The sequence below is a fragment of the Remersonia thermophila genome, chromosome 4 (genome assembly GCF_042764415.1).
Source record: "Remersonia thermophila strain ATCC 22073 chromosome 4, whole genome shotgun sequence".
NCBI lineage: Eukaryota > Fungi > Ascomycota > Sordariomycetes > Sordariales > Chaetomiaceae > Remersonia > Remersonia thermophila.
In genome coordinates, this window is record NC_092220.1 from 536894 (window position 1) to 561720 (window position 24827).

A 24827-nucleotide genomic window follows, 5' to 3' on the forward strand; every position below is an offset into this window, starting at 1 on the left:
TTCGGAACGCGACGCGGCGTTCCTCCTCCTCGGGCTGCGGCGGAAGACCGTGGGGGAGAGCGGCACGACAGGCCCTCCCGGCTCGAGCCCCGACAGCAGCAGCAGCAGCAGCAGCAGCAGCAGCACGGGGACTGCCGAGAGCGAGAGCGAGAGCGGCAGCGGCAGCGGGGCCACGGGGAGCGCCGGTGTGCGCTGGAGCTGGGCGAGGGGGAGCGGTTCGTCGTTTGGGATGGGCGGGGAGGCCGGGGGTTGCCATGAAGAAGGGGATGGCGAAGGCGGAAAGAGACAAGCCTTGGATGTGCATGTAGAGCGCGGTCGGGAGGATGCGGACGTGGACGTGGACGGGGGCGCGGACGCGGACGCGGATGGGGACATGGATGCGGATGCAGAGTGGCATCCTTGCCCGTCCAGCTCCGACTCGGACTCGGAGTCGGGCTCAAGCACGGGAGCGGCCGGCATCGGCATCCGTCGCCGGGCCCTGCCGCTGTCGATGATGCGACCGATCACCCCTATCAAGAGCGACGGGATCCACGGCGAGGACGGGTCCCACCCAGAAGACGGCCGCGTTTCCGTTCAGCGGAGCGCTGTCTCTTCTGCTTGTTCGCCAAGCGCGGATCGTTCTTCAAGCTCTTTTACTCCTGGGAAGAGGAAGCCCGTCGGCGATGCTTGCGATGGGGTCGGCGAGAGCCAGGGCATGGGCATAGGGGGCGTCAAGAGGCGGCGGACCGAGGATTGCTGATGAACTCCCTTCAGCTTTATGGCATGTGAGAGGACCAATGGGGGAGAAGTCTAGGCTTGGGTATCTCCATGTTGGAGGTTGCTCCTTTGTTGCTTTGGAAAGGGAGGAGGAGGAGAGGGTTTTGAAAGTTGGCATCACTCGCCGAGGATCGTGTTGGGTGTGATGCGATGGCTTTCGTGATTTCCTTGTCATGTTGCATTGTATTTTGGACTTTGCATCTCCCGTTTCATTTCGTTGCACACTTGAAAATGGTCGCATAAGAATGCCATACATAGGTAGATGGGGTTGGCTCGGTGCATCGACTTTCTAAGGGGGGGGGGGGGGTATGAAGGCATGGGAGTACTGCGTACTAGGGCCGGGACTTGGTGGTGTCATGGTTTAGATTGGCATACACGGATCGCATCCATGTAATTATTCATTCATTCATTCATTCATTCGTGAAATGGTAACTCATCGTTTTTTTTCCCTACAACAGCTGCCTCGCGGTGTGTGAATCTTTAATTCTTTTTCTTTTCTTTCCTTTTTTTTTTAAATACAGGATTGCATGGCATGCACATGACGTCGCATCTCAGCTCGCGCTCAACGTCTCTCTCTCTCTCTCTCTCTCTCTAGCTGTATCATACTCCATCACATCGACTCCTCCCCGTAACCAGATTGTTTTTTCCCCCCGCTTCCCACCCTCCTATCCTGCCTTCACTGCTTCCCCTTGTTCTCCTTCCACCCCTTGATAAACCCGTCCGCCCTCCCCTTGGGCACCACGAAGATCTTGAGCAAATCATCCACAATCTCCACGTTCCCGCCGCTCAACACCTTGAGCAACGGCACCTTCTTCCCGACCTTGACCAACCCCCCGCTCACCGTCTCGGCAAAGCACTCCACGGCCCCCGACCCGCTGTACTCGCCGGCCCGGTCCCACGGCAGCGGGAAGACGTACCCAAAGTGCTGCTCCAGGCACTCGCGCTCGCTAAAGGCCTTGATGAAGTCGCTCTCGGCGTGGCACGGGTACAGGAGCAGCGTGGGCACGACGAGGGCGCTGGCCGGGTCGAGCTCGTCGGGCGAGAGCTTGACGCGGGCATCCTCCATGTCGGGCGGGCGGCCGGTGGAGCGCGTGCGGATGTTGCGGGCCGCGAGGGCCGCCTTGAGCAGGGCCTTGCGGCGGCGCTCGCGCGAGGCGCGCTCCTCCTCGACCTTTTGGCGGGCCGCCGCCGCGGCGGACGCCTTGGCGATGTCGGCCTGCAGCGCCAGCAGCGGCTTGTTGCTCGGGTCCAGGGCGAGGCCGCGCGTGCAGGCGTCCTCGGCCTCGCGCGCGCGCTCGACGGCCAGCAGGGCCTTGGCGGAGCGGTAGTAGGCCTTGATGTTGCGCGGGTTGAGGCGCAGCGCGGCGGCGCAGTCGAGGGTGCAGGAGCGGTAGTTGCGCAGCTCGAGGTGGCAGGCGGCGCGGTTGACGTGCAGGGTTTCGAGGAGGGCTTTCTCGCGCTGCACCTCGGCCGGGTCGTCGGGCTCTTGGGTGAAGTCGTTGTCGTTGGCCTGGGCCGCCTTGTCCTTGTCGTCCTCGACGAGGTCCTCGGGCTTGGCGGACATGTCGGCGTCCTTGTTGAGGGCTATAGTGTCTTCGGTCTTGCGGACCTTCCTGGGCAGACCCTTGGCTCGACGCTGCTCCTCGGCGGCGAGGATGGCGATGCCCTTGCCGTAGAACTCCTTGGCGTCGGGCCAGCGCTTCTCGCGGAACGACTCGTTGCCCTGCTCCTTGAAGTTCTGGGCGTTCTCAAGGGGCGTGCCCTCGTAAGCGATGGCCTGGAGCGCGGCCAGCGCCTCGTTATCTTCGTTGGGGTCCAGCTCCGTCATGAACAAGGGGTGCTTGCTGAGATCCGCCACCGTCTCCTCGAGGGTCAGGCCGGCGTTGAGCGTCCGGCCTGGTGGGAGCTCGGGAAACATCGGCATGGCTTCCCCGTCTCCCAGCGAGAGCCCCTCGGCCTGCTGGGCCACCTTATCGACGTCAGGCATTGTCACTGCGATCCTCCCTGCCCCCGTGGGTGATCCAGGAGATGAGACTGAGATGGAGAACCAACGAATCCGCCCAGCCCTTGGCCAGCGGTGCTGATGCCGGGTCCTGCTGTCTCAAACGCTCTGTGAAGCCTCGGCGACCAAGGATCTTTTCTTGTGAAGAGGCTTCTTCTCCTTGCTAGTTGCCGGGGTGAAGCTGATCGGCCAGGCGTTGGGTGCTATGGTTGGTGTTGTGTGGGTGAAAGTGGGGGCGGGGTCTGCGAAAATGCATCAAAAATCGGGGCTTGTCGGGGTCCACTTTTCCGTCTTTCGGCCCCACTTCGGAGCCGGCGGGGCGACCCGGCCGCCCCATCCTTCGGCATGGCGTCGCTACGGAGCAGCCCGAGAGTCCGGACCTGCGATGCGGAGCAACATTGCTGATTGCAAGAACCGAAGACCGTAGGGTGACTCTAGGAGCCCTGCAGAGGGGGGCTGCAAGAGATCACTGATTTGACCCGTCAATATTGGCATTCCTGATGACAAAGACGATTCAATGTGGCAAAAAAAAAAAGGGGGGAAATAGCAACACTTTGCTTACCTGACCTACATTAGGTACCTACACATACAACGCCAGTGATACTCACCACCCGCCATGTCTCGTGCTATCCTCGTCACCGGCGCTACCGGCCAGCGGGGAGGCGCCGTGAGCAATGCTCTTCTCGCTCGCGAACCCTCCGACTTTCTGATCCTGGCCGTCACGCAGAACGCCCAGCCGGCGGCGGCGGAGCGCCTCGCAGCCACGTCGCACCGCATCAAGCTCGCCAAGAGGCAACCTGAACGCAACGCCCGAGCTCTTTTAGAAAGTCGAGCAGCACCAGCGCGCCGCCGCGACCGAGGGCATGAGCGCCATGGCCTGGACGCCTGGACCCTCGACCATCCTGCGGCTCACCACCTTCATAGAGAACCTCGACATGGGCTACGCGAGCGAGGTGCTCATGACCATGCTCCGTGACATCACCGGCGACCGGCCTCTAGTGTATAGTGTGGCGACCAAGGACATTGGCGTCTTTGCGGCCGAGGCGTTCCACCCCCCCCCCGGCAGAGGCCTGGAAGGGAAAGGCGCCAGGTATGGGTATCGCCGGGGATCGGCTGACCTTTGCGCAAGTCAACGAGCTGGCCAGAAGAAGACGGGGCAGCCCATCGAGACCACCTACCGGATCGTTTGGAAGCTCATGAGCTGCATGGTATCGCAGCTGAGCATCATGACGGAGTGGTTCAGGAACGAAGGATTCGGGGTGGATATTGCCAAGCTCTGGGAGCTCAATCCCCCGTCTCACGACGGTCGAAGCATGGTTGAACGAAAGCAAGCTGGGAAAGGAGAAGACGGGGCAGCAAGCCGGTTGATCGGGTCAGAGGTCCCGTCTTGTTTTGTGTCTGGTCGTAGGGAGAAAGGAAGGTCATGTCTCAAAGACGGGAATGGTGCATCCAACTTCATTCACTTTCATTCCTTTTTGACAATGAAAATACCGAATGAGAGCCAGCCATACAATAATTGTACAATACATGCTCTGTTCTCACCTGGAATCGATGGGTGAAAGTTACCGTAACACCGTTACAGACGCCCCACTTTCTCCGGCAAATCAAGTTCGTGGATCCATTATGATTGACAGCATTTGACCGTGTTTGAATGTACGGCAATACGCAACCAACTTTTCACACGCCATTTACACTCGCTCCTCCGAGTTCACTGCGGTCGCCGGGACCTGAAGCACGCAGGACGTACCCAAGACTTCGGGCAGAGTTTAGAGGCCAGTACCTTTGTGAGTTCAAACATCCCAGCTCCCGCCTGCCCGCCTTGTTCGTTGTATTAATGCGACGTTGAAAAACCACACAGAGCCGGCGCCGTTTTGCGATGTTCCGGCTCTCCCCGTTCGCAAGGCGGTGTCGCCTTGTATCTCGGTTGAGGACGAGCACCCTGCCTTGCCCTCCTCCCCCGGCCTCTTCTCCGGCGGTCTCCTCTTCACCAAGCCCAGCACGAAGTCAAAGCCCAGCAGCTCAGTGGACCGGACGGAGGAGACTGCACTTGACCCGCCGCTTGGACAACGTTGTGAGACCCGAGCCTCTCGAAGGGCTGGGCAGCCATGTGTATCTTGAGAAGCAAGACAAGCTTCGAGAGATCGGCGTCGATATTCCTACCTCGCAGGTACGGAAGCCTCGAAACATTCACCGCCGAAACCCCGGCGGGCTCATCGGCTGACGAGGGTTGGCCAGATTGTCGTCGTCGGCAGCCAGTCGTCTGGCAAGAGCTCGCTGCTCGAAAGCTTGACCGGCTTTGCCTTTCCCCGAGGCCAGGGTCTCTGCACTCGCTATGCCACCCAGATCACCCTCCGTCGCAGCGCCGCAAAGCGCACCGTCATCACCATCATTCCGTGGAGCGACTCAAGCCAGGCCCGCAAGGACCGCCTGAGGGCCTTTCACCGCGAGCTCGACTCGTTCGACGGCACAGCCCTGGGCAGGGTCATTGAGGAGGTGGGATCTCTCTGTACTGCAACGCCTTCTTGTCGCTGACCGCATCACCCCAGGCCAACGAGGTCATGGGAGTCCGCTCCGCCTTCAGCAACGACGCCTCGCTCCCAATGTTCAGCGATGACATCTTGAAAGTTGAGATTTCGGGACCTGAGGCACGTGGGCAGCAGACCCTCCGTCCGTTCTCTTGCGCTAACACCGGCCATCAAAGCAACCCCATCTCACCGTCATCGACGTGCCCGGCTTGTTCCAGGTCACGGACGAAGGTTTGTGGAATCGTCGCTTGCCGAAGTGCCTCGGTTGCTTACGCCAAATAGGCATCACGACGGAACACGACAAGCTGAAGGTCGAGAACATGGTCAGGCGGTACATGGAGCATGAGCGCACCATGTAAGTCGACGACGGAATCCCCGTGTTCTCGGGTCCTTCCTAACGACGCGCAACAACAGCATCTTGGCCGTCTTGAGCTGCCTGTCGGACCGTGCCACCGAAGGCGTTCTGCAACTCGCCAAGCAAGCGGACCCGGACGGCCTCCGGACGGTTGGCGTCCTGACCAAGGCCGATCTGGTCAAGGAGCAGGCCGTCATCCAGACCATTCTCGATCTCGTCCGGGGAAAGACGCTGAAGCTGAGCTACTTCGTCGTCCGGAACCGGGGCGCTGACGAGGACACCCTGACGGTCCCCGAGTGCCACATGAAAGAGCAGCAGGTGTTTGCCGAGCCGCAATGGGCCGAGCTGGTCAACCTTGGCCGCACCGGCGTTCCCGCTCTCCGCGCCGAGCTCCAGAGCCTGCTGACCGAGCTGGCCAGGCGCGAGCTTCCCAAGCAGAGGACCGAGGTCGAGCAGCGCCTCGCAAGGTGCCGCAAGAAGCTCCTCGCGATGGGCCCGCCGCGGAACACCGCAGCCAGCCAGCGCGAGTGCCTGGTCAAGCTGGCCTCGCAGTTTGGCGATGTCGTGCGCGATGCCCTGGACGGTCGCTACGACGGCCACGCCATATTTTCCAAGAAGCCGGAGCTCAAGCTCGCCACCAACATCATCCACCTGAACGAAGGGTTTGCCGACTTCATGGCCAAGAAAGGGCATTCCTGGGAGTTTGGGACCAAGCAGGATTCCCTAGAGTCCAAGCCGGAGTCCAAGCCGGACTCCAAGGAGTCCAAGGAGTCCAAATCGGGTTCCAAGTCAGACAAAGAGAAAGACAAGGACAAGGACAAGGACAAATCCGATGCCAAAGCCAAGAGCCAAGAACCCCCCCAAAATACCGGACCCGAGGTTCTGGAGTACGAGAAGCACGTCAACGAAATCCGAGCCAGGGTCTCTTCGATTCCCGAGCTCCAGCAGCTTGTCCGCGACAACATGATCTGGCCTGAGCCGACCAAGGGCGCCATCATGAGCAACATTGAGAGGCACTACTCGATGAGCCGTGGCCCAGAGCTGGGAACGGTAGGTTTTCGGCCGTCCAGTGCTGATCATTTTTTTTTTTTTTTTTTTTTTTTTTTGCGTGGACAAAGGCTAACATGAGGCGATCCGGCTAGTTTGGCGGCTCCCTGCTTGCCATGATCTTCCGAGAGCAGGCGTCCAAGTGGCGGTCCATGGTCATGGCCCACGTCGAGAGCGTCATCGTGACCGTCCATCAGTTTATCCAAACCCTGCTGGAGGAAACCGTGGAAGACAAGCGGATGCGCGAGGAGCTGTTCGAGATCGTCCTGCTCGGGCACCTGCAAAACGCCTATCGCCGAGCCAAGGAGCACGCCGAGTTCCTGCTCCGCATCGAGCTCGACGGGAGGCCCAGCACCTACAACCACTACTTCAACGACAACCTCCAGGTCGCCAGGTCCGAGCGCCTGACGGTGTTGGTCAAGGCCACGGCGGTGGGCCAGCACTCGGACGACGTGTACCGGATCAAGCTCTCGGACGTGGGCAAGATCGCGACCAACAAGTCCAACGCGGACCAGGTCAAGGAGGACATCCACGACGTCCTCAAGAGCTACTACAAGGTCTCGCGCAAGCGGTTCGTCGACACCGTGTGCCGCGTGGCCATTGAGCACTACCTCCTGGACGACGAGCAGAGCCCCCTCAAGATTTTCAACCCGAAGCTCGTCGCGACGCTGAGCGACGAGCAGCTCGAGATGATTGCCGGGGAGGACAATTATACCAAGTGGGAGAGGGAGCGCTTGACCTCGGAGATTGAGGGGTTGGAGGCCGCCATGAGGGTGCTGAGGAGCTGATTCGAGCCCAGAAGGGGCTTGGTGGGCAACGCGTAGCCCTGATGAGGGGGCGGCATTGCATTCGGCGGTTTGGTTCTGAAGGACCCAGGCCCCTTTCGCCCGTTGGAGCGTGTAGATAGGCGGTTGGGCGAGCCGTTGGAGAGGCCGTTGGCATCGTCTTGGTTGGTTCCGCGTCGATGACGAGCATTCCTGTAAAATACCGACAAATAGAGTGTAGACATATTTTCTGTTGAACCCGCACCGTCATATCACGCCGCTGACGCCATCTCGGCCATCTTCTCATCCAGTCTCCTCGCCGCCTCCTCCTCCGCCGCATCCACCACCGCCATCTTCGACCCGTTCCCGACCTCGTCCCCGGCCACCAGGCCCCTCCGCCTCAGCTCCCCTTCCACATCCTTCCTCGTCAGCATCCCCCTCTCCCGACCCCGCATCGCCTCCTTCATGTCCTTCCTCATCTTCCTCCCCCACCCTTCCACGCTCCGCATCCCCACCACCAGGAACCCCAGCTCCTCCCGGTCCACGTCAAACACCTCCCACCACTCGCACTCGGGCATCTTGGCGCCCACGTCCCGCGCCGCGCTGTACATGGCGGCCACGGCGAGGGCGGGCGGCTGGTGCGTCAGGTACAGCGCCTGCGGCGAGAGCAGCGCCGCGTTGAGGTACGCGACGGCGCGCGCCGCGAGGGCCCGCCTGCCCGCCTCCTTGCTCCCGTCCCGGCGGAACGAAAAGAAGTCGAGCGCCTGCAGGTAGGTGACGGCGAGCGGGTGCGGGAGGGCGACGTGCGTGTCGAAGCCGAGCGCGGCGAGTACGAGGCCTTCGAGGCGCAGAAGCCGGGCGTGGAAGGCCTGGTAGCCGGAGGGGGAGAGGTAGGGGGTGTTGCTCTTATCGGAAGAGAAGGAGGAGGCTGTGGCTGTCGTTGTTGACTCGGAACCGAACGGTGGGGGAGGAGGTGGCGGCGGCCGGGAGGATGGGTCGTGGAAGAAGGCGGAGGAGGACGAGAGGAGATACGTGTAGATGTAGGCGACGTCGCGGGGGGAGACGGGGTGGGAGGAGAGCTTGGCGACCAGGTAGAGCGTCGCGGCGGAGACGTCCTGCAAGTTGGGGCCGGAGCGCTGCTGTTAATTTTTCTGATCCGTCCATTGAGTCGCTCAAGGAGAGAAAAAGCGGGCAAAACGTACGCTGAACTCGTGCGCCATCATGCTCTCAACCAGCCAGTAGCGGGCGAGCAGGACGTTGGCCTGGGCCGTGACGGACTGGGGAAGCTGCAAGAGCAGACCGGCGGCTTGGGTGAGGCATTGTGTCGAAAAGAAGATGATGTCTTGCAGCTCCATGGGAAGAGCGCCCAGAGACCGCCTCTGGAACAACTGGTCCGGAGTGGCCAGCGGGTTCGTCATGTGCGCCATGGCGGGCGATCGGTGGGTTGAGTGTTGTTTGTGTTTGGTGTTGGTGTTGAGGAATCTTGGAACGACGAATGACGTTGAAGTTGAGCTTCGGCGAACACAACTCCAAGACGCATAACCCTAACCCTCTGAATCAGAGCACATCCCCAACCCCTGGGAATGCCTTGGGTGAAGACGAATGGTTGAACTATAGCTCTGTACCTAACCTTGGCGAGGGAGCACATCAATTCTAGCAAAGAGAACGATCACCGGCATCCAGAGAGAGAGATTGCAGCATTTAACTGTTTTGGAATCTTACTGTAAGCATCAGCATACACCGAAAAAGGTATATACACAAATATCTCTGGTTTGTAAACTGAGACCTCAAGACCCCTTACCCCAAAAAACCAAAAAAGACCTCTCTTGTCATCAAAACGCACACCCAAAATCAAAATACGCCTACCTGCCTACCTCGTCCATCATAGCCAGCCCGCCATCATCATCCTACACCTTGAGACGCACATTTCCACCCACCCATTCATATATAGTTAGTTACCCATTTCCCATCACAAAAAGTCCCACCGTCAAAGCAGAAGAGCGAAACCTTGGAAACACCATCATTCCATTCCGATCCGGAAACAAAACAAACCAACACCATATCCACGCCTACCTAGGGTAACCAACCTTCCCGCTTGCCTACCCGCCATTTCCAACCACCGGATTTGCGCGCCGCATGCCCATCAAGCAACAAGAAACAACAAACCAGCTCCTTTGTCCTTTTGGGGGGGGGGGGGGGGGGGGGAAGGTTTTTTTGGAACGACCTTGACAACACCACAGAAACCCAAGAGGAAAACACAAGCTCGCAGCAAAATCAAGCCCCGAACGCCACCCTCCAAGGCACATCCGCACACAGACACACACATACAGTAAGAGGGGAAAAAAGGAAAATAAAGAGAAACAAAGACACGGAAGTGGTATGGACAACAGGAAAGAGGAATGGAACCCCTCTTTTACAGGGCCAGACCGGTCCCGTCGCCAGTCCACCGGTACAGCGCAAGCAGCTCCCTGCGGCGCTGGTGCTGCTCGCCGAGGTCCTCGGGCACGCGGCCGCGGACCTGAGCCAGGGCGCTGCGCATAACCTTGCTGAAGTTGCGCTATTGAATGAGTTAGCATTTGCTCCGTAAAGCCAAAAAACGGAGAGCGTAAGCGATGAGGCAAACATACCTGATACTCCGTGTTCAACGTAACCACGCACGCCTCGTGGGCCCGAATGATGGTCTCGCACGCCTTAACCACGCTCGGGCTCGCCTCCAGCTGGAGCTTGTCCGCGATAAGCAGCAGCAGGAACGAGCCCTGCAGGAGGTAGATGCCAAAGAAGAAGGGCATGAACTCGAGCCCCGGGTCGTACTCGAGGATGTTGCTAATGGCCTCGGCCGCGCTCACGGCGTGGCCCGTGGCCGTGATGAAGCCCTGGCTGCTGATCCACAGGTCGTTGTCGTCCAGCAGGTTGATCGGGTCCCACTTGCCCGTCAGCAGGATGTGCAGCACGTGCATGACGTGCGTGCCGTACGCGATGACGATGCGCGTCTGGATGTCGCTCTCGCTCATGCGACTGGCCGAGGTGGCGCTGTGCACGCTGTGGGCTCCCGGGGTGCCGGGCTGGGCCGTGATGACGTCGCCCGTGGCCGCGGCGGGAGCGCTGCTGTCGGTCGAGGCGGTGGCGGCGCCGTTGGTGGTGGTCGCCGCCGTGGTGTTGCCCGCTGAGGACGCGGTCGGCACGCCGGCCGCCTCGGCAGCCTTCTCGTCGGCCGCTTGCGCCTGGGCGTTCAGGCTGAGGTGGCGCTGCTCGAACTGCTTGAGGCTCTGCTCGTACAGGTCGAGGTGGCGCGCGATCTCGGCCGTCTGGTCGTCCCACTCGCGCGACGAGCGGAAGTTGATGCCGAAGCGCGGGTGGTTCTTGGCGTGGTTGAGGTCGACAATCTCGCCCAGGATGGTCATGAGCGGCAGGAAGTATCCAAAGATGCTGTGCCCCGTGCACGTGAAGGTAGGGCCGCGGGCCCGCGTCTTGGGGGTGATGACGTTGCCGTCGGCATCGGTGCCGGCGCCTCCGGCGGCAAGCATGTTGGGGTCGGTCGTGTAGGCCGAGAAGTTGCCGTTCTGGTAGTCGGTGTCGTCCATCGGCTGGTACAGGCCCTCGCACTCGATGTCGAGCAGGAAGAGGGGGCGGTTGTAGCACAGGGCGAGGTGGCGGTCGACAATGTAGACGAGCCACCAGATGCGGCGGCGCTCCTCGCGTTCCTCTTCGGTGATGACGCCCGGGATGCCGGCGGTGCCGGATTCGCCGTTCTCATCCGAGGCGCCGCCCTGGCGTGTCGCCGGGGCGTTGGGAGGCAGCTCGCGGCCGAGCTTGAGCTCGCGCGCCAGCGACCACGCCGCGTTCCACCACCGCAGGCTGGCGCCCTTGTACTCGCTCGCCGACACCACCGTGGCGAGGTGGATGTAGGTGACGACGTCGTCGAGGGTGCCCGCAGCGCCGAAGGCGCCGGATTCGCTCGTCAGGGCCTCCATGCTGATGGAGCCGGGCAGGGCCACGCCAAGGCCGCCCAGGGCCACGCCGTCGACGATGGGGCTCGACACGGGCGACGCTTCCTCGGATGGGGTGTGGATGAGCGGCTTGAGCAGGCTGACGGTCAGCTCGAGCAGCTTCTGGCAGATCTTGCCGCGGGCCGACGGCACGCTCGTCAAGAACGGAGCATCGCTGGTCTGCGCCGCCACCCACAGCATGCTGGCCAGCAGCGCCGGCTGGCACTGGCGAGGCTTGCTCGGGTGCAGGAACGAGCGCTTGCGGAACACGAAGCCCAGCACGTACGGAGACATGGGGTGCATCTGGGCCGACGACGAGCTCGAGAAGTACAGGTCGATGAGGTCGCACGCCAGCGAGAGCGGTATGATGTTGCCGAGGTGCGGCACGAGCGGCTCCAGCACGGGGTACCGGAGCTGGGCGGAGGCGGCGGCGGCGGCGGCGGGATGTGGGTAGGCGGCGGCGTTCGGGGGAGGTGCGGTAACGTGGGAGGCGAACTGAGGCGGCGGCGACGACATGTTCATCCAGCCACCTGGCGAGGCGGCCTCGCCGCCCATGGGATACGCGCTGAGGGGGCTGTTGGCGATGCGGAAGCCGTTGGCGTGGCCCGGGCCGTAGCCCGTCGGGCTCTGCGCTGGGATCGCGTAGGGCAGGTCTGGATAGTTAGACATGGCGCCCTGGGCGTTGGCGGCGCCGTAGGGGTTGTGGGCGGCCGGCCCGCCCATCATGTGGGTTCCCATCTGGCGGTCGTAGGCGGGGTGCATCCCAGCCGCGTACCCGTTAAGATCCAGAGTCGCTGGGCTGTCGAGGTGGTGGTGATCAGAATTCGCCGGGTGCCCCGACATGTGGCCCGGGTGCGCGCTCATCTCGCCCAGGGTTTCCATGCTCCCTGTCCTCTGGCCCCGAAGGGTCTCTTCTGACGCGTCCGTCATGCTCTTCTCCGAGGCGGCTGTTGCTTGCTGTGTGTTCAGGGTGAGAGTCGGCTTGGTGGTCGTCGGTGTGGCGGTTTGGTTCTCGGCCGGCTTCCCGTTCTCGCCCGTCTGGTTTTCCGTCTTGTTGCCGTTCTGGGCCGCCGCCGCAGCCGCCGCCGCCGCCTGGGCGGCCAGGTCCTTTCTCGACGCCTTACCGCGCTTCTTGCGCTCGCGAATGTATTCGCATTGTAGTTGGAACTCTGCAGGATAGGACGGTTAGAAGGAACGCGTTCCCGCATAACCAAGGACGCGGGCTGGGCTTCGCTCACCAATGCAGTGGGCACAGGGGTGCTGTCCATCGCACTTGGTCCTCAGCTGATTGCACTGATCGCACGCCCGGCTGATTCTCCTCCGGATCGGCCCCGCGGTGCCGGCAGCCCGAGCGGCAGGCCCATAAGGGTGCTGCCTGTGCTTCGGCTGGGGTCCCGCCCGGGCGAGGTGAGGGTTGTGAACGCCGACATGTTGCTGGAGCTGCTGAAGGGCGTAGTGGGATCCCGGGGCTAATGGGTCAAGCCCCGCCGCCGCGTGGAGGTGGCCGGCCGGGACATGGCCATTGGTCAACAGCGTGGTGGAGGGAATGTGGTAGGGCGAAAAACGGTGAAGCGGGTTCGATAACATCTTGTCTGGCGTTCGCTGACCCGAGTCGTTGTCGAGAGGGGGTGTACGGGCGGTGGGCGTGTGGCAGGCGGGTATTAGTTACTGGTATACGAGGTCGTCAAGACCCCGAGGATTAGAACATGTGAAGGTGGTGGCCGTCCGGCTTCGAGCGAGTGAGAGCAGTTGGTTGAAGCGCTGCAACGTCTAGGCCGCGGAGGGGGAGAGACGGGATGACGGGTGACAGCCGTAGAGGGCGTGTATGCTGGGGATGTGACAGCTTTCTATATCCGCGCTCTTGACAAGACCGCCTTGAGAGGGATTCCCGCGAGAGCGACCGGAACCAGAACTGAAGGACGGCAGTCACACGGACCGAGGTGAACTTCCTTGTGGGGTAAGGTCAGCAACAGGGCCTGATCGTTAATGGTGGTGCTGGAATAGCATTGACAGGACACCAGAAGTCTGGGAGGGGATCCGCGCGGATATGAGAGAGACGGCAGCGGCGAGGTCAACCTGCACGATGGCTGCAGCCCCAACACTGTACGGCGGGGGAGGAGGGGGGGGGGGGGGGTTGGATGTGAACCACAAGGGGGGCGGGAAGTACACAGTAGAAAGGGGAGGGAAGGGGGAGAGGGGGGGGGGTGTGGTGTACATAGGGGTGCAAGGTTGCGGGAAGGGTGTGAGCGGATGGTGGGGTGCGGGCCAGCCGGCAGGGGGAGGGCGGCATGGGGAGGAAGAGGGAAAACACACACCCTGTCGAGTAACTGGCAGGGCCGTGGAAGAGAGCTTAGCACCTACAGGAGGCGGATCCGACAAGACGAACGGCTCCGTCGTCTCGAGTGGTTGCAGATGTGCCGGCCGTGGATGTCAAGGCCTTTCCGAGCCCCTTGAATGAAAAGCGTCGTGAGGGCGTGTTCCTGTTGAAGTGCCGGAAAGTGTTGAAGAGGGGGCCGGAAGAGACAGGCGCTGCCAGAAGGGTCAAAGGATGCCGGATTCGAACAGGTGACGAAATTGGTAAATTTATGGCGGCGTTCCTGGCTGTCGTGGGTGTGCGAGCTTGAGTGCGTGAGGCGCGAGCGAAGAGCGTGCGTTCGGCTCGGCGTGCATGCACGTCAGGAGAGCCGTGAGAAAGCTTATGGACGGGACCGGCTGCGATTGGCGACGCGGTGGGGAGGTTTCTGGTCCAGCACAATATAGAGCATCAAGTTTAGATTGCGAAGGCAATATACTGCGGCGGGACGGGAGGCGTCGTGTTCGTGGAGGGGAGGGGAAAGCGAGTGAGCGCGGAGCGGGGACAGCGCAGCGTGGGATGCAAAACTGATGACAGCGGATTTTCTGGGGAATCCGCCCTCGTCTGGGCCTGCTGGGAGGATATATGGACCTTTTCGTTGCGTTCCCGCCAGCAGACGGCGTGAAGGCTGGGCCCGACTAGACTTGACCCATCGGACAAGGGGGTGGCCAGTGCCGGTTCATGGTGGAGAAGAAGGGCAGCTCGGCCGATGTTGGCGGTTCACGGAGCGGGTGGCATTGACACGCCGGGAGCCCCCGTCCGGTACTGTACCCAGAATCAGGACATGTTGGGACTGAAGACCAACGCCAACACCGAAGCAGCAGGATGACCGACGAGAACCAAGCCAAACGGCGCAGAAATGCACAACACGCCGAGCAGGCTGACTGAGCCCCACCGTGGATGGAGGGTTCGAGCAAGGCTCCGAACCCCCGACAGAGACGCCTTCTGTCCATGGTTGCGCGCGCGCTAGAAGCAGCGGAGAAAACAAGCCCATGGCTGCCGTGTGGAAAGCTGGCAGTTGACGTTGCGGAATTGTAACATCCCTGCTCATAGTGGGCTTGGCGATGGTCATGGACCGCGCCGAGTGTCGCCGAGAGGGCCTTGGGCCACCTCCCCTTTCTGTGTGAACTCCTTTCATCACACGACTGGACACAAGGTGAGGAAAACCTGGGGTTGGTGACATCGCGGAGCGGAGCGGACCAGCTGGACTCTGGGGGAGGTGGGAATCCTTTGTCGGTCAACATGTGTTGCGATGCCATGTCATGCGTCGAGGACGAGCCAACCCTGCCTGGTTGGCGCCGAGTTCAAGCGAACAAGGAGCGCAAGGAGCCGGAGGCGTTGGGCCATGTCGATGCCGCCGCATCGTGCATGCTTGCACTTGCACCGCAAGCCCCTCCTCTATTTTGGCCCTGGTCCTCCCTCCCCCCAGTCGCGTCCATCAGTGGTGCGGCGCACTGAACGGGCACGGGGCCCGCATCGCAGATGGCCGTTACCGCTCTAGATCCGCTGTGCTATAACACGTCTGCTATTCCGTCGCAGCGGTTCATACAGTGTGCTGCGTGCTGTCGTACTGATAGCGGATGTGCTTCTCGAGACGGAAGCACGAAGCGAGCGAGAGACCCCATGTTTGCGTCGGACCACACCGTGACCTAAACGTTAAACGATCAGAATGCGGAGGCGAGATGGCCAAACCGAGCGCCGTAGCTTTAGTTTCGGTATCCGAGGCCGATCTGTGGAGGCAGCTCGAACGCCGAACTGTTTGGGGTGTGTGTGCTGCGTAAGGTGGTCGGCCGATCATGCCCCCGCTGAAGAATTTTGAGTTAAGAAATGGAATGATTGAGGAAGGCAAGGCAAAGCAAAAATCCAGCAAGATCGGCGCTGCCGATGCTGGCTTGGCTTTACCCACTTGATGCCCGCCATGTCCACAACTGGTTGGCGTGGCATGGCCTCGGCGTCGTTGTGGAGTTTTGTTACGAGGATGAATGAAGAAAAAGAATGGAGAACGGCACATGCCCGAAGGCAAGGGTCCAAGGCCAAGATTTCGTCCATCGCTCTTTAGGGTTGTGGGTTGTGTGCGTGTGGAGCTTTTGTGTTTGCTGTAGGTTGGTTTTTAATTGGTGCATGCAAGCTGATTTTTTTTTCTCTTCTGGTGTACGCAGTATGTACAGTGAGCTCGGAAGGAGCAGCCGCAGCCGCAGCAACACCATCACCAACACCAACAACTGCGAGGCCAGAGAATGAGAGCCTCTTTCCTTAGTTCACGGTGTTCCCTGCTTGATGGCTCCAAAAGGCAGGAGGAACAGGAACCGGTCTGTCCGTTGCCTGGCGTCCAATGAATGTCACGAGGAATGAAAACGCAGGATTGCCCTGTTCTTGACGCACCCCATGAACGGCATCCGCAATCTCCGAATCCATCCATGAACAAGCAGCATTGACAACCAGCAAATCCATCACCCGGAAGTCAACGCCACGGGGCATTGGTGCAAATCATTGTTTCACAGCCTTGCAGTCTTCCAGAACACCGCTCTTCTGATGAATCTGGCATGGCCCGGCCTGGCCTGCTTACGGTACGGCCCCTATTCATTGCCTGCACTAGCCTCAGGCGTCTCGTACCTAGCATGCAGTCGATGTCGACTTGCCTTGTACGGACGATACTGCATCAGCAGCATCGCTTCATCAAGCCTGCCATCAGCAGCCTGACTCGGCCTCTGGTTCGCACGGCAGGCCAAGATGGAGGAGCCCTTACGTCAACAAGTATCGGCCGAGAAAGCGGCGAGGGAGGGTGGCGGCGGTGGTGGAAGAGGCTCCCGTCCGCCCAATCCGCGGCGCTTGGTGCGACTTGAAACAAATCTGATCTCCGGAACCAATCAAGCCAAGGAGCTCGTCCTGAGGGCTGCTGCGTACTGCGTAGTAAGCTCCAGTGGATAGCCACGGCCTCTCCGAGCCGGCCGAGGACGTTTTGTCTTCCCAGGGTACTCGGCAAAACACATCTCGAGGGAAACAAAACAGGATCACCAACGCCTACATACATGCCCCAACGACACGCCAAACGATGCTCAAGGGGTGAGAGGACGCTACCTTCTCGCCGTGGCAACAACTCTTGAAAGCTCCACATGCATCGCAAAGCGCCACAGTATAAACCGGACAACCTCCCCGCCGGCGTTGCACAACACAAATGGCTTAGGTTTTCTCAACTGTTGGCTCGAGCTGCGGCCCAGACGGAGCGTGACCGGGTTTGCTAGACCTTGCACAGTCACCTGCGCACGTCGAAAGCGCTCAGCAGCGAGGTTGCTGAAAAAAGGCTGGTAGCGTCGGAATTGTCGGCGCGGAACTCCTCGCTCTTGCTTGTCCACTTTCGGTTTGGGCATGCCCACCACCCCCCCCCCCCACCCCCCCACCGCCGAATCGGCACTTCTTGGTCCGCCTGGCCGCTCTGCCCGCCCTCAGAATCCCCTTCCCATCCTCGTCATGACGTCCGTCGTCGGCCAGAGCCTGACGAGGAGAGTGCTGGAAGTTCAAGTTGAAAACAAATACCAGGCCTCCTGCCGTCCTGCCTTTTCCCTTTCGCGCTCAGCCGCAAGTTCAACCTCGAGCACCAGCATCGCAACCGTTTTAACGCCACCAGATCGCCGATGGCGTCGTCTTGGCCTTGGCAAAGCCGGGGCAGCCACCCTGGCCGTCGTTGCGTAGTTCCTCAGCGGCCGTCGGTCCGAAACTCCACATGCACACCACGATCGCTGCATACGCGTCGACGAGGCTGCTGCACCTCCCATCCGCCGGCCCCCTGGGCCGCCGCGCTCAGCATCTGTGGTTCGCTTCACCAGCCGTCCAATCGGTGCTTCGCTGGCCGTCCCATGTCTGGAGGCGCTCCCCGAAACCCCGTCCGCCTTTGACCCCCCAGCCTAGCCTGGCTTGGCTTGGGGTGGGGCGGGTGACCGGTCTTGTTCGTTGACCTCTGCCTCGTTACGAGAAAGCCATCCACAGAGCAGCTGGAGACGCGAGGATGGTGAGCACGGCACTTCAGCTCGGGCGCCGGGCATGCGTGAAATAAATGGTCTTCACTCCATGATGGACGAGCTGTCGCCAGCCATGCATCGACAGACGGCCCGCCTCGCCCGATCTCCCTCTACTATAGAGCTCTCTCTCTCCCTCGTCGCCTTGCTCGCCCTGCTCCTGGAACGCGAGCAGGGATTCCAAATCGGTTCACCTTCCAGAAGCCTTCCTCCGCAGGACCAACCTGGCAACCACGGGCGATGCATGCCTCTTCTGGCTCACCTGCTTGACTGGTTCTGGTGAAAGGCGCAACAATTCCGTCCGTGTCAACCCTTCGATCCACGGAAGCACCGCCAACGGCCAGCCACCAATGCGGCCGGGGGAGCATTCCATCGAGGTGTCATCGGTAGTTGCCGGCCACAAAAACTCTCCGCTGTACCCCAGCCTCAGCTGCCGAGAGGGAATACGACGTCAAGCCCTGGCTTCCACCAAGCCTGCCAGCGCGACAGAGCTCTGGTGGCTGCCATACCCCACGTTCGATTGGGGCGAGGCCTGCATTTCACGTTCCTTGAAGAGGACGCAAGCCGTGCTGATCGGTCCGGGGTCAATCTATTCTGCTCGAGCCACCCCGTCGTATTCTCCGGGATGGGGACCGCTTTTCCACCGCGACCCCCTATACAGAACCCCAGCCAGCTAGCGCCGCCGTATCGACTCGCGACGCTGGTCACCTTCCTTTCGCGGTGAGTGGCGGCTCTCGCTAGACGCGTCAAGGCCAAGGCTCGGCAGTACTGTAGCAGGCGACCAGCCAGGATCCCATCTCCGCCCCCGCCCTGATGCCATCGGTCCTATGTGTCATCAGTCCAGATCTTACTTTTCGATGCGGGCAAAGAGCGCGCTCTATGCGGCTCCTTCTCGTCGCACGTCACCTTCGCGGTCAGCCGCGGAGAGCCCGGCGGATGCTCAGAGCTCCCGGACTGCTCGATGGACTATGTATACAGCAGGCGTGCGAAGGAGGGACGGGAGAGGGCCATGACTCCTCCGGGAGCCGTGCTCACCGTGCTCCCTGACCTGCAGGCAGCCAGGCAGGTACGACGCAGTGAGAACCTGGTCCAGGCTCTGTGGCGTGATGTAACCCCATATAGCCGCCATGGTTGACCACGAACAGTGCCATCTATCTCCAACGCCCGTCCTTGTGTTAGCGGACGCCACTGTGGCGGTTTGCCAATGGCATCGGTTGAGGGCCACAGGTCTCGAATTCTGCGTTGATCAGGTCGGACAAGCGGAGAGGCATGCGTGCATGACAGAACCACGTGCCAGGACTGGATACCGCATCCTTTTGTCGCCCTTCCTGGTCGGTTCCAGAGCGGAAGTTACCTGCCGAGAAGCCTGCGTCATCAAGGAGCTTCGCCATACCATGGCTGTCGATCTTGTCCGACTTGCAAGCATTGCATCCAAGGCATGGCGTTGATATGTTCTCTCTGATGGTTTGTCACACAGCACGCCATGGTCGCACAGCGTTCTGGAGGACCCGAAGTTATTGCAGCAATAGGTTGCGTTGCAATTCTCGGACAATATTTGACGTCGCCCCGAGTTTCCATTCGGTGTGACAACGACCCGGAGCTCCTCTGGCCGGCGCGTCCAGAGCAAAGCTTCACACGAACGTCAAAGGAGGACACTCTGGCGGATGGGCTGCCCGAGCAGGCACGTGTTGCCTCTAGGAACCACACCCATCCATACGTAGGCTGCTGGAGCATCTCCACCCTCAGGGTTGCCACGCTGTGACGGATGCCTGGCGGTTGGAAGGGCGCTCGCTCTCTGCTATGTTTAGCGAAGCGCGCGCGTGGTTCGTTTAGGCGGCTGGTGCTGGCCCTTCAAGATCTCGTCCTGGCGTCGAGCACCATGCTGCGGCAGCATGCTACGGCCATGTCTAGACGCACCATAGTCTAGGACACCTCGCAGCCCGGTAACTAGTGACGTCTGTTCGACTTTAGCCGGTGCTTGAGGCCCCCTCGCCGGGTCCACTGGGCGAGGGCTGGATGCGGGAGCGAGCTCCGGCTTGAGTCCCATTTCATCAGCCGGTCTCCGCGGCACTTGCCAGATCCCCAGGGCTTAAGTCAAAGCTGACGTGCGGGGGAACAAGGTTAGTGGGTTGTATTCCGGAATCTCGATTTACAGCGCGACTCGCCAGCATCGACGTCTCATCTGCGGGAGTACCATGATCCGCTGACCCGCAAGCCCATGCACACCTCCAGGCCTCGACCAAAGAGGCATCGTTGACTATAGCGCGCAGGTGATGAAAGGGATGGACCTGGTCAGAAGCTCGAAGGGGAAAGGAGCGCTTAGTCGGCTATCAACATTACATGGTGATAGGAGAGATTCCCACGGTAGGGAAGACTGCAGGTTTGCATTCTATCTTTGGCGGCCAGCCACCAGAACGACATCCTACTCGTACTATCTTTGGCGTGACCCGGGTCCTTCGCCGCGGCACAAGCATCTCTCCCGAGCCGACCGAGCCGTGTCCCGAGGTCTCCAAGAAAAGGTGGTTGTCGTTGTCTACGGGAGCCGGGAATGGCATTGTGACCTTTGAGGATGTACAGTCAACGCGCTATAGCACACCCGACAGTGCATGCCGTCCTCGCCCCCCCCCCTCCCTTCCCTCCCGAATAAACGACAGCCTAGCACCAATCGCAGCGACGACGCCGTAGAAAGCTGACCGGCTTTAGGCAACCCACCCGAGCCGGGTGCCGGCCGGCACCCGGGCTCGGCGGGCGCGGGGCTGACACAGTCTGCGTTTTGGAGTGCACCTGTGCTCCTGCGGGTGCTGCGGCATGCCGTTCGGGCCTGCGTCGCTGTGGCGGGCGGCTGTTGCCCGCCGGGGGAGGGGGCTTGTTTCGCGTGGCTTTGGTCAAAACAACGAGCACCCTTTCGAGGATTGGACAGGAAACGGCACATTAGAGCCGTAAAAGCAGGGTTCTCCCCCGCAATGATCCCCTCCTCGCGACCGGCCGTGCTGGGGGGTCGGAGAGGGGTTGTCGTTGTTGGCATGAACACATCCCGATGCTCGTCACGAAAAGGCAATCCCGTTCGACGGTTGTGGGGGACGATCAAACAAAGCGTCCGTACCCCCCATCCGCTGTTTGTTCGGCCTGTTGTTGCGCGTGTAGTTTCGGAACTCTGTCGTGAGTATCTGATGGATGGGGTGTTTCCTCGTTGGAGCTGCTCGGTGAGCATCTTGGGGCTTTGAAAGAGACAAACCCGCCCACCAAAAATTGAACGGGGTGTATTTCCTTGGTGTTTCAAGGACCGCGCATCATCGTTATGTTGGCCGGCGCCCCTATCGACTGAGATCGTGGCTGGGGTTTGCCTGGACAACGACGGCAGGGGGGGTTCTAGAAGGTTTTCTGTTCCGGTCGCGAGGTTGTTCCATGCGTGTTGCTGGTTGCTTGGTTGCTTGGTCGGTGGCGATGGTGGTGATGGTGTTGCGCCGAGGCTCCCACCGATGATACCGGGCTCGGCATGGCGCCGGCAATGCTTGCTGCATCCTGTTGCTGCTGCCGCCGCCCGCCAGGACCGGACCGGCTGCAGGCACATCTGCAGTTCCGATCGAGGATGTGTCTAGGGACATGCAGAGAGAGAGTGTGTGTGTGTGTGTGTGTGTGAGAGAGAGAGAGAGAGAATTTGGCCACGGCTCGGTCACTGGTCTCCTCTTCCCTGAACGCAACCGCCGCAGACACAACACGCCCCCTCTCAGAAACGTTGCCTCGCTTGCGGTGGTCTTCAATCATGATATCCCGCCCCACCGCCACCATGAGAACCCTCCCTTGCCAGTGGCGTGCTGGTCTCCCGTCAACCGCCGCAGGAAACAAAGCGTGTACCTGGCCGACAGGTTGTCGTCGGCAAGCTTGACACCCGCAAGGTCTGACCGGGCAGGACCCCTAGGGTGCTTCCCTGGCAACATGATACCTAGGTACTTGATTCCACCACCCCTCGAGGCCTTTGACCTCCACCAAGCTTCCTCGCTCCTCGCCCGGTTTGCCTCCCCATCCGGTCACAAACGGACGGCCGGGTACGGAATCCTTCGAGAAGCGCGCACGCCCCGGGCCTTCTCGACGGTGCTGGTTCCCCCCAAGATCCGATCCCGTGTTTGAGATGGTCCCGGATGTCGATCCAATGCCGGCCTCCACAAGGCTGCAAGCAAGCCCGGTGATGCTACGCCCTTCCCGCGAGCTTGGATCGCTGAGGATCAGGGGTCAGAGCTTGCGGGAGAATGGTCGTGTTTGGTCGTGGCGCGCGGGTGGTGTTGTTGGCGTTCAGGGGAAGAGAGAGAAAAGGGGGGGAGGGGACATGCCAAAAGAAAAAGGGGGAGTTGCGATCTCGCAATCATCGATTGAGGCCAGAGACCTAGCTCAGGTCCAAGTGGTATATGTTTGAGGTCTTATGGGAATTGTTACCTAGCATACGTAGCATATCGGCGAACAAGACAAGGGGACGGACGGCAAAGGTAGGGGGGATGCTGCGTCTTCTTCCCGTCCATGTCTAACATGACCTGACCGTCAGAAAGCGGCCGGCTTTGCCTGGCCACGAACATTCCAGACGTCGATCCCTTTGGCCACCCAGCCTATCATCTTCCAACTGCCCTTCTCCTGTCCTTCTACGCCTCCCTCATCCGTCGGGACTCTTTCGACCGTCTATTGGAGCAGCAGCGGACAAGATCACAATAGCATGAGCGATCTCTGTCACGTAAGCTTTCCCTGGCTTCGTTCTCGTACAGTCGTGACCGCTGGCTGGACTGGGCTTTGCTTGCGAATGGGTATGATGCATGCATTGTTGGCACCCCCCTCCTATGTGCTTCTACATCCATCATGTTGAGGATCCTGTTTCTTGGTTGTACCCTGCTCCCTTGTCTTTGCGGCGCCTCTTTTCACACCGTCCCAAGCATTCGTCTTCTTGTCCCTGATTTCTGTAGTATATACACAACAGAGGCTCAAATCATGGCCATGGTGATGAAGCCACATATTCATGCTAGATAACAAAGGGGAGGCCGAAGACTTCTACCTGGTTTGGCAGCGCCTTACCTCGGGCACACCAGCCTCAAGACACCATATTTTGTGATGGAACTCCTCTAGCCGTGAGTCTCCAAGCGGGATGACGGGGTCAAAACCAGAAAAATGAAAATTCCCATGTCATATACCCTCCGTTGCACCAGCTACACCGGCCACTTGTGTTGGGTTCCTGTAACAACCGTCAAATCCGACGCATGTAGTCCATCCCCTCCTCCCCCCCCCCCCCCCCACCCAAGGCAGACCCCTCGTCCTCCCTATCTCCCCTTCATCCCTGCGTCATGCCGTCTGCTGTCCTCGGCATCCCGTCTTTGCCACGCGGATGTGGATTTCTCCACGATCCCGAGCCATGCGCACGATGGACCCTGGCTTTTCATTCCGTCGTTCTCCCCACCACGCTCACACATACACATACATACATACCCATACATACACACTCACCAGGGGGTGTGTTTTGGCTGGCTGGCCCAGGCTACGTAGCATAGGAGGATGTAGCTGTCACCGTAACGCCCGATCTCCAACACAGTTCTTGGGAGATGCGGGAACGCGCCGCGCAGGCCGCGAGACATGGGATTCCGCATGCTGCAGATCTCCAGTCGTTCATCTCTGGCGAGATCGGCCCGGATGGCGCCGGCACTTGCGTCGGCATCGAGCCATGCGTTGTGCATCAAGGCGGGTGGGTGTGGTGCCAGCATGCGAAGGATGGACAGGAGAGCAGGGGCAGGCCTTGCTGTGTTGAGCATCAGGAAGCCTTTCATTTCATCCATCTACAAGACAGCTTGATCGCGCCATCCGGCGTCAGGGACACAGGGACACCGTCGTCCGCAGCCGCGTAATGTGGGGTGAACTCTGGAGAGGCCGGGTACGAAGAGAAAGGGCGCTTCGACGACCCGAAAGAGTTTGATGGGAGCGAGGAACCAGCGGAGAAAGGCAGGGATGTGATGCCGATGCGAGGACAAAGTGTGTGTGCGGGTGAATGTGACAGAGTCTCAATCTGCAAGGCGATGGGTGCTGGGCGGACGAGAACGCCCGAAGGATGATGTGTGATCCATCATCCCTCGCACCCCCCTGAGTTGAACTGGTGCCGGGCTTCTCATTATGATGCCGAGGGCATCGAGATGGACCTCCGAAAGGGGATTTTAACCCCCTTAAGTTGATCCGAGACGTCAGGGGCAGGGGCAGGACCAGAGCTGCAGAGGCTGCATACGAGATTCAGGAAGATTGGCCACCGACAGTCCTCTCCTCCTCCTCCTCCTTGTCGTCGTGGACTGGGTAATAGAAAGGGGGGCGGGTGACTTCCCGTCTCTCGGCGGCCGAGTCTCAGGTGTGGGCGGGAAGGCTTCCGGCTATCATGCCCTCCCTCCCACACGGGGTACCAAAGCGGGCGGTTAGGCCTCAGCATCCACACCGTGGGAAGGCTCTGTTCCTTGGATATCACGGGGGAAAACAAGCGCTGCTTCGCTCGGTGTCTCGGTGTCAGCAAAGAGAAGGATTCAACTTCCGGCTGTTGGTTTCTGACGGTGTGACGGGGTGGTGTGTTCCCAACGGGACGGCGAGATACATGTACAAGGAGGAAGAGAGGGATCGAGGCGTGCTCAAGGGGGGTGTGGTCAGAAGAGGGGAGGGGAAGACCGAGCCAAGGAACCAGGAGACACGGGCCGTTCTAGCGGCTAGGAGGGTGGTTGGCAGGGCATTCAGGGGAAGTGGCTAGAGCGTGTGGCGAGGAGGGACCAGAGAAGCCAGAGTGCCTTGTCCTGGCCCCAGGGATGGCCGGCGGCTGGGTGTTGGGTGCTGGGCGGCAAGGAAGGAGTTCATCGCAGCCTTGCAGGCTGAATGATGGTCTTGTCTGAACTGGACGGTGTTCCTCTTCAGCCTCGCCATGCCATGTCATGCCGTTTACTTGATGCTGGTGAAGATGCCATTGTCTCACTGGATTTGGCTAAACCTATGCTTGATGAGCCGACGATGGATCGAGACGCGGCCGTG

The 24827-nt window shown here is 60.6% G+C and overlaps 4 protein-coding genes across 4 annotated transcripts; 1 reads left to right on the forward strand and 3 right to left on the reverse strand.

Annotated features, from left to right (window-relative positions):
* Window positions 1-1432: 1432 nt before the first annotated feature.
* VTJ83DRAFT_4268 (uncharacterized protein) lies at window positions 1433-2743 on the reverse strand (the record flags this gene model as incomplete). The annotated part of the gene is made up of 1 exon (XM_071010738.1): window positions 1433-2743. The coding sequence occupies one exon, from the start codon at window positions 2741-2743 to the stop codon at window positions 1433-1435; it is 1311 nt and encodes a 436-aa protein (XP_070865718.1).
* A 1891-nt stretch (window positions 2744-4634) lies between these two features.
* Window positions 4635-7473, forward strand: VTJ83DRAFT_4269 (uncharacterized protein; the record flags this gene model as incomplete). Its single annotated transcript, XM_071010739.1, has 7 exons — window positions 4635-4925; window positions 4994-5251; window positions 5305-5403; window positions 5460-5514; window positions 5566-5638; window positions 5698-6688; window positions 6781-7473. The coding sequence occupies 7 exons, from the start codon at window positions 4635-4637 to the stop codon at window positions 7471-7473; spliced, it is 2460 nt and encodes an 819-aa protein (XP_070865719.1).
* Window positions 7474-7721: 248 nt separating this feature from the next.
* Window positions 7722-8876, reverse strand: VTJ83DRAFT_4270 (uncharacterized protein; the record flags this gene model as incomplete). Its single annotated transcript, XM_071010741.1, has 2 exons — window positions 7722-8564; window positions 8652-8876. The coding sequence occupies 2 exons, from the start codon at window positions 8874-8876 to the stop codon at window positions 7722-7724; spliced, it is 1068 nt and encodes a 355-aa protein (XP_070865720.1).
* A 986-nt stretch (window positions 8877-9862) lies between these two features.
* Window positions 9863-13022, reverse strand: VTJ83DRAFT_4271 (uncharacterized protein; the record flags this gene model as incomplete). The annotated part of the gene is made up of 3 exons (XM_071010742.1): window positions 9863-10006; window positions 10077-12604; window positions 12674-13022. 3 exons carry the CDS (start codon window positions 13020-13022, stop codon window positions 9863-9865), a joined length of 3021 nt encoding a protein of 1006 aa, XP_070865721.1.
* Between the last annotated feature and the right edge of the window lie 11805 nt (window positions 13023-24827).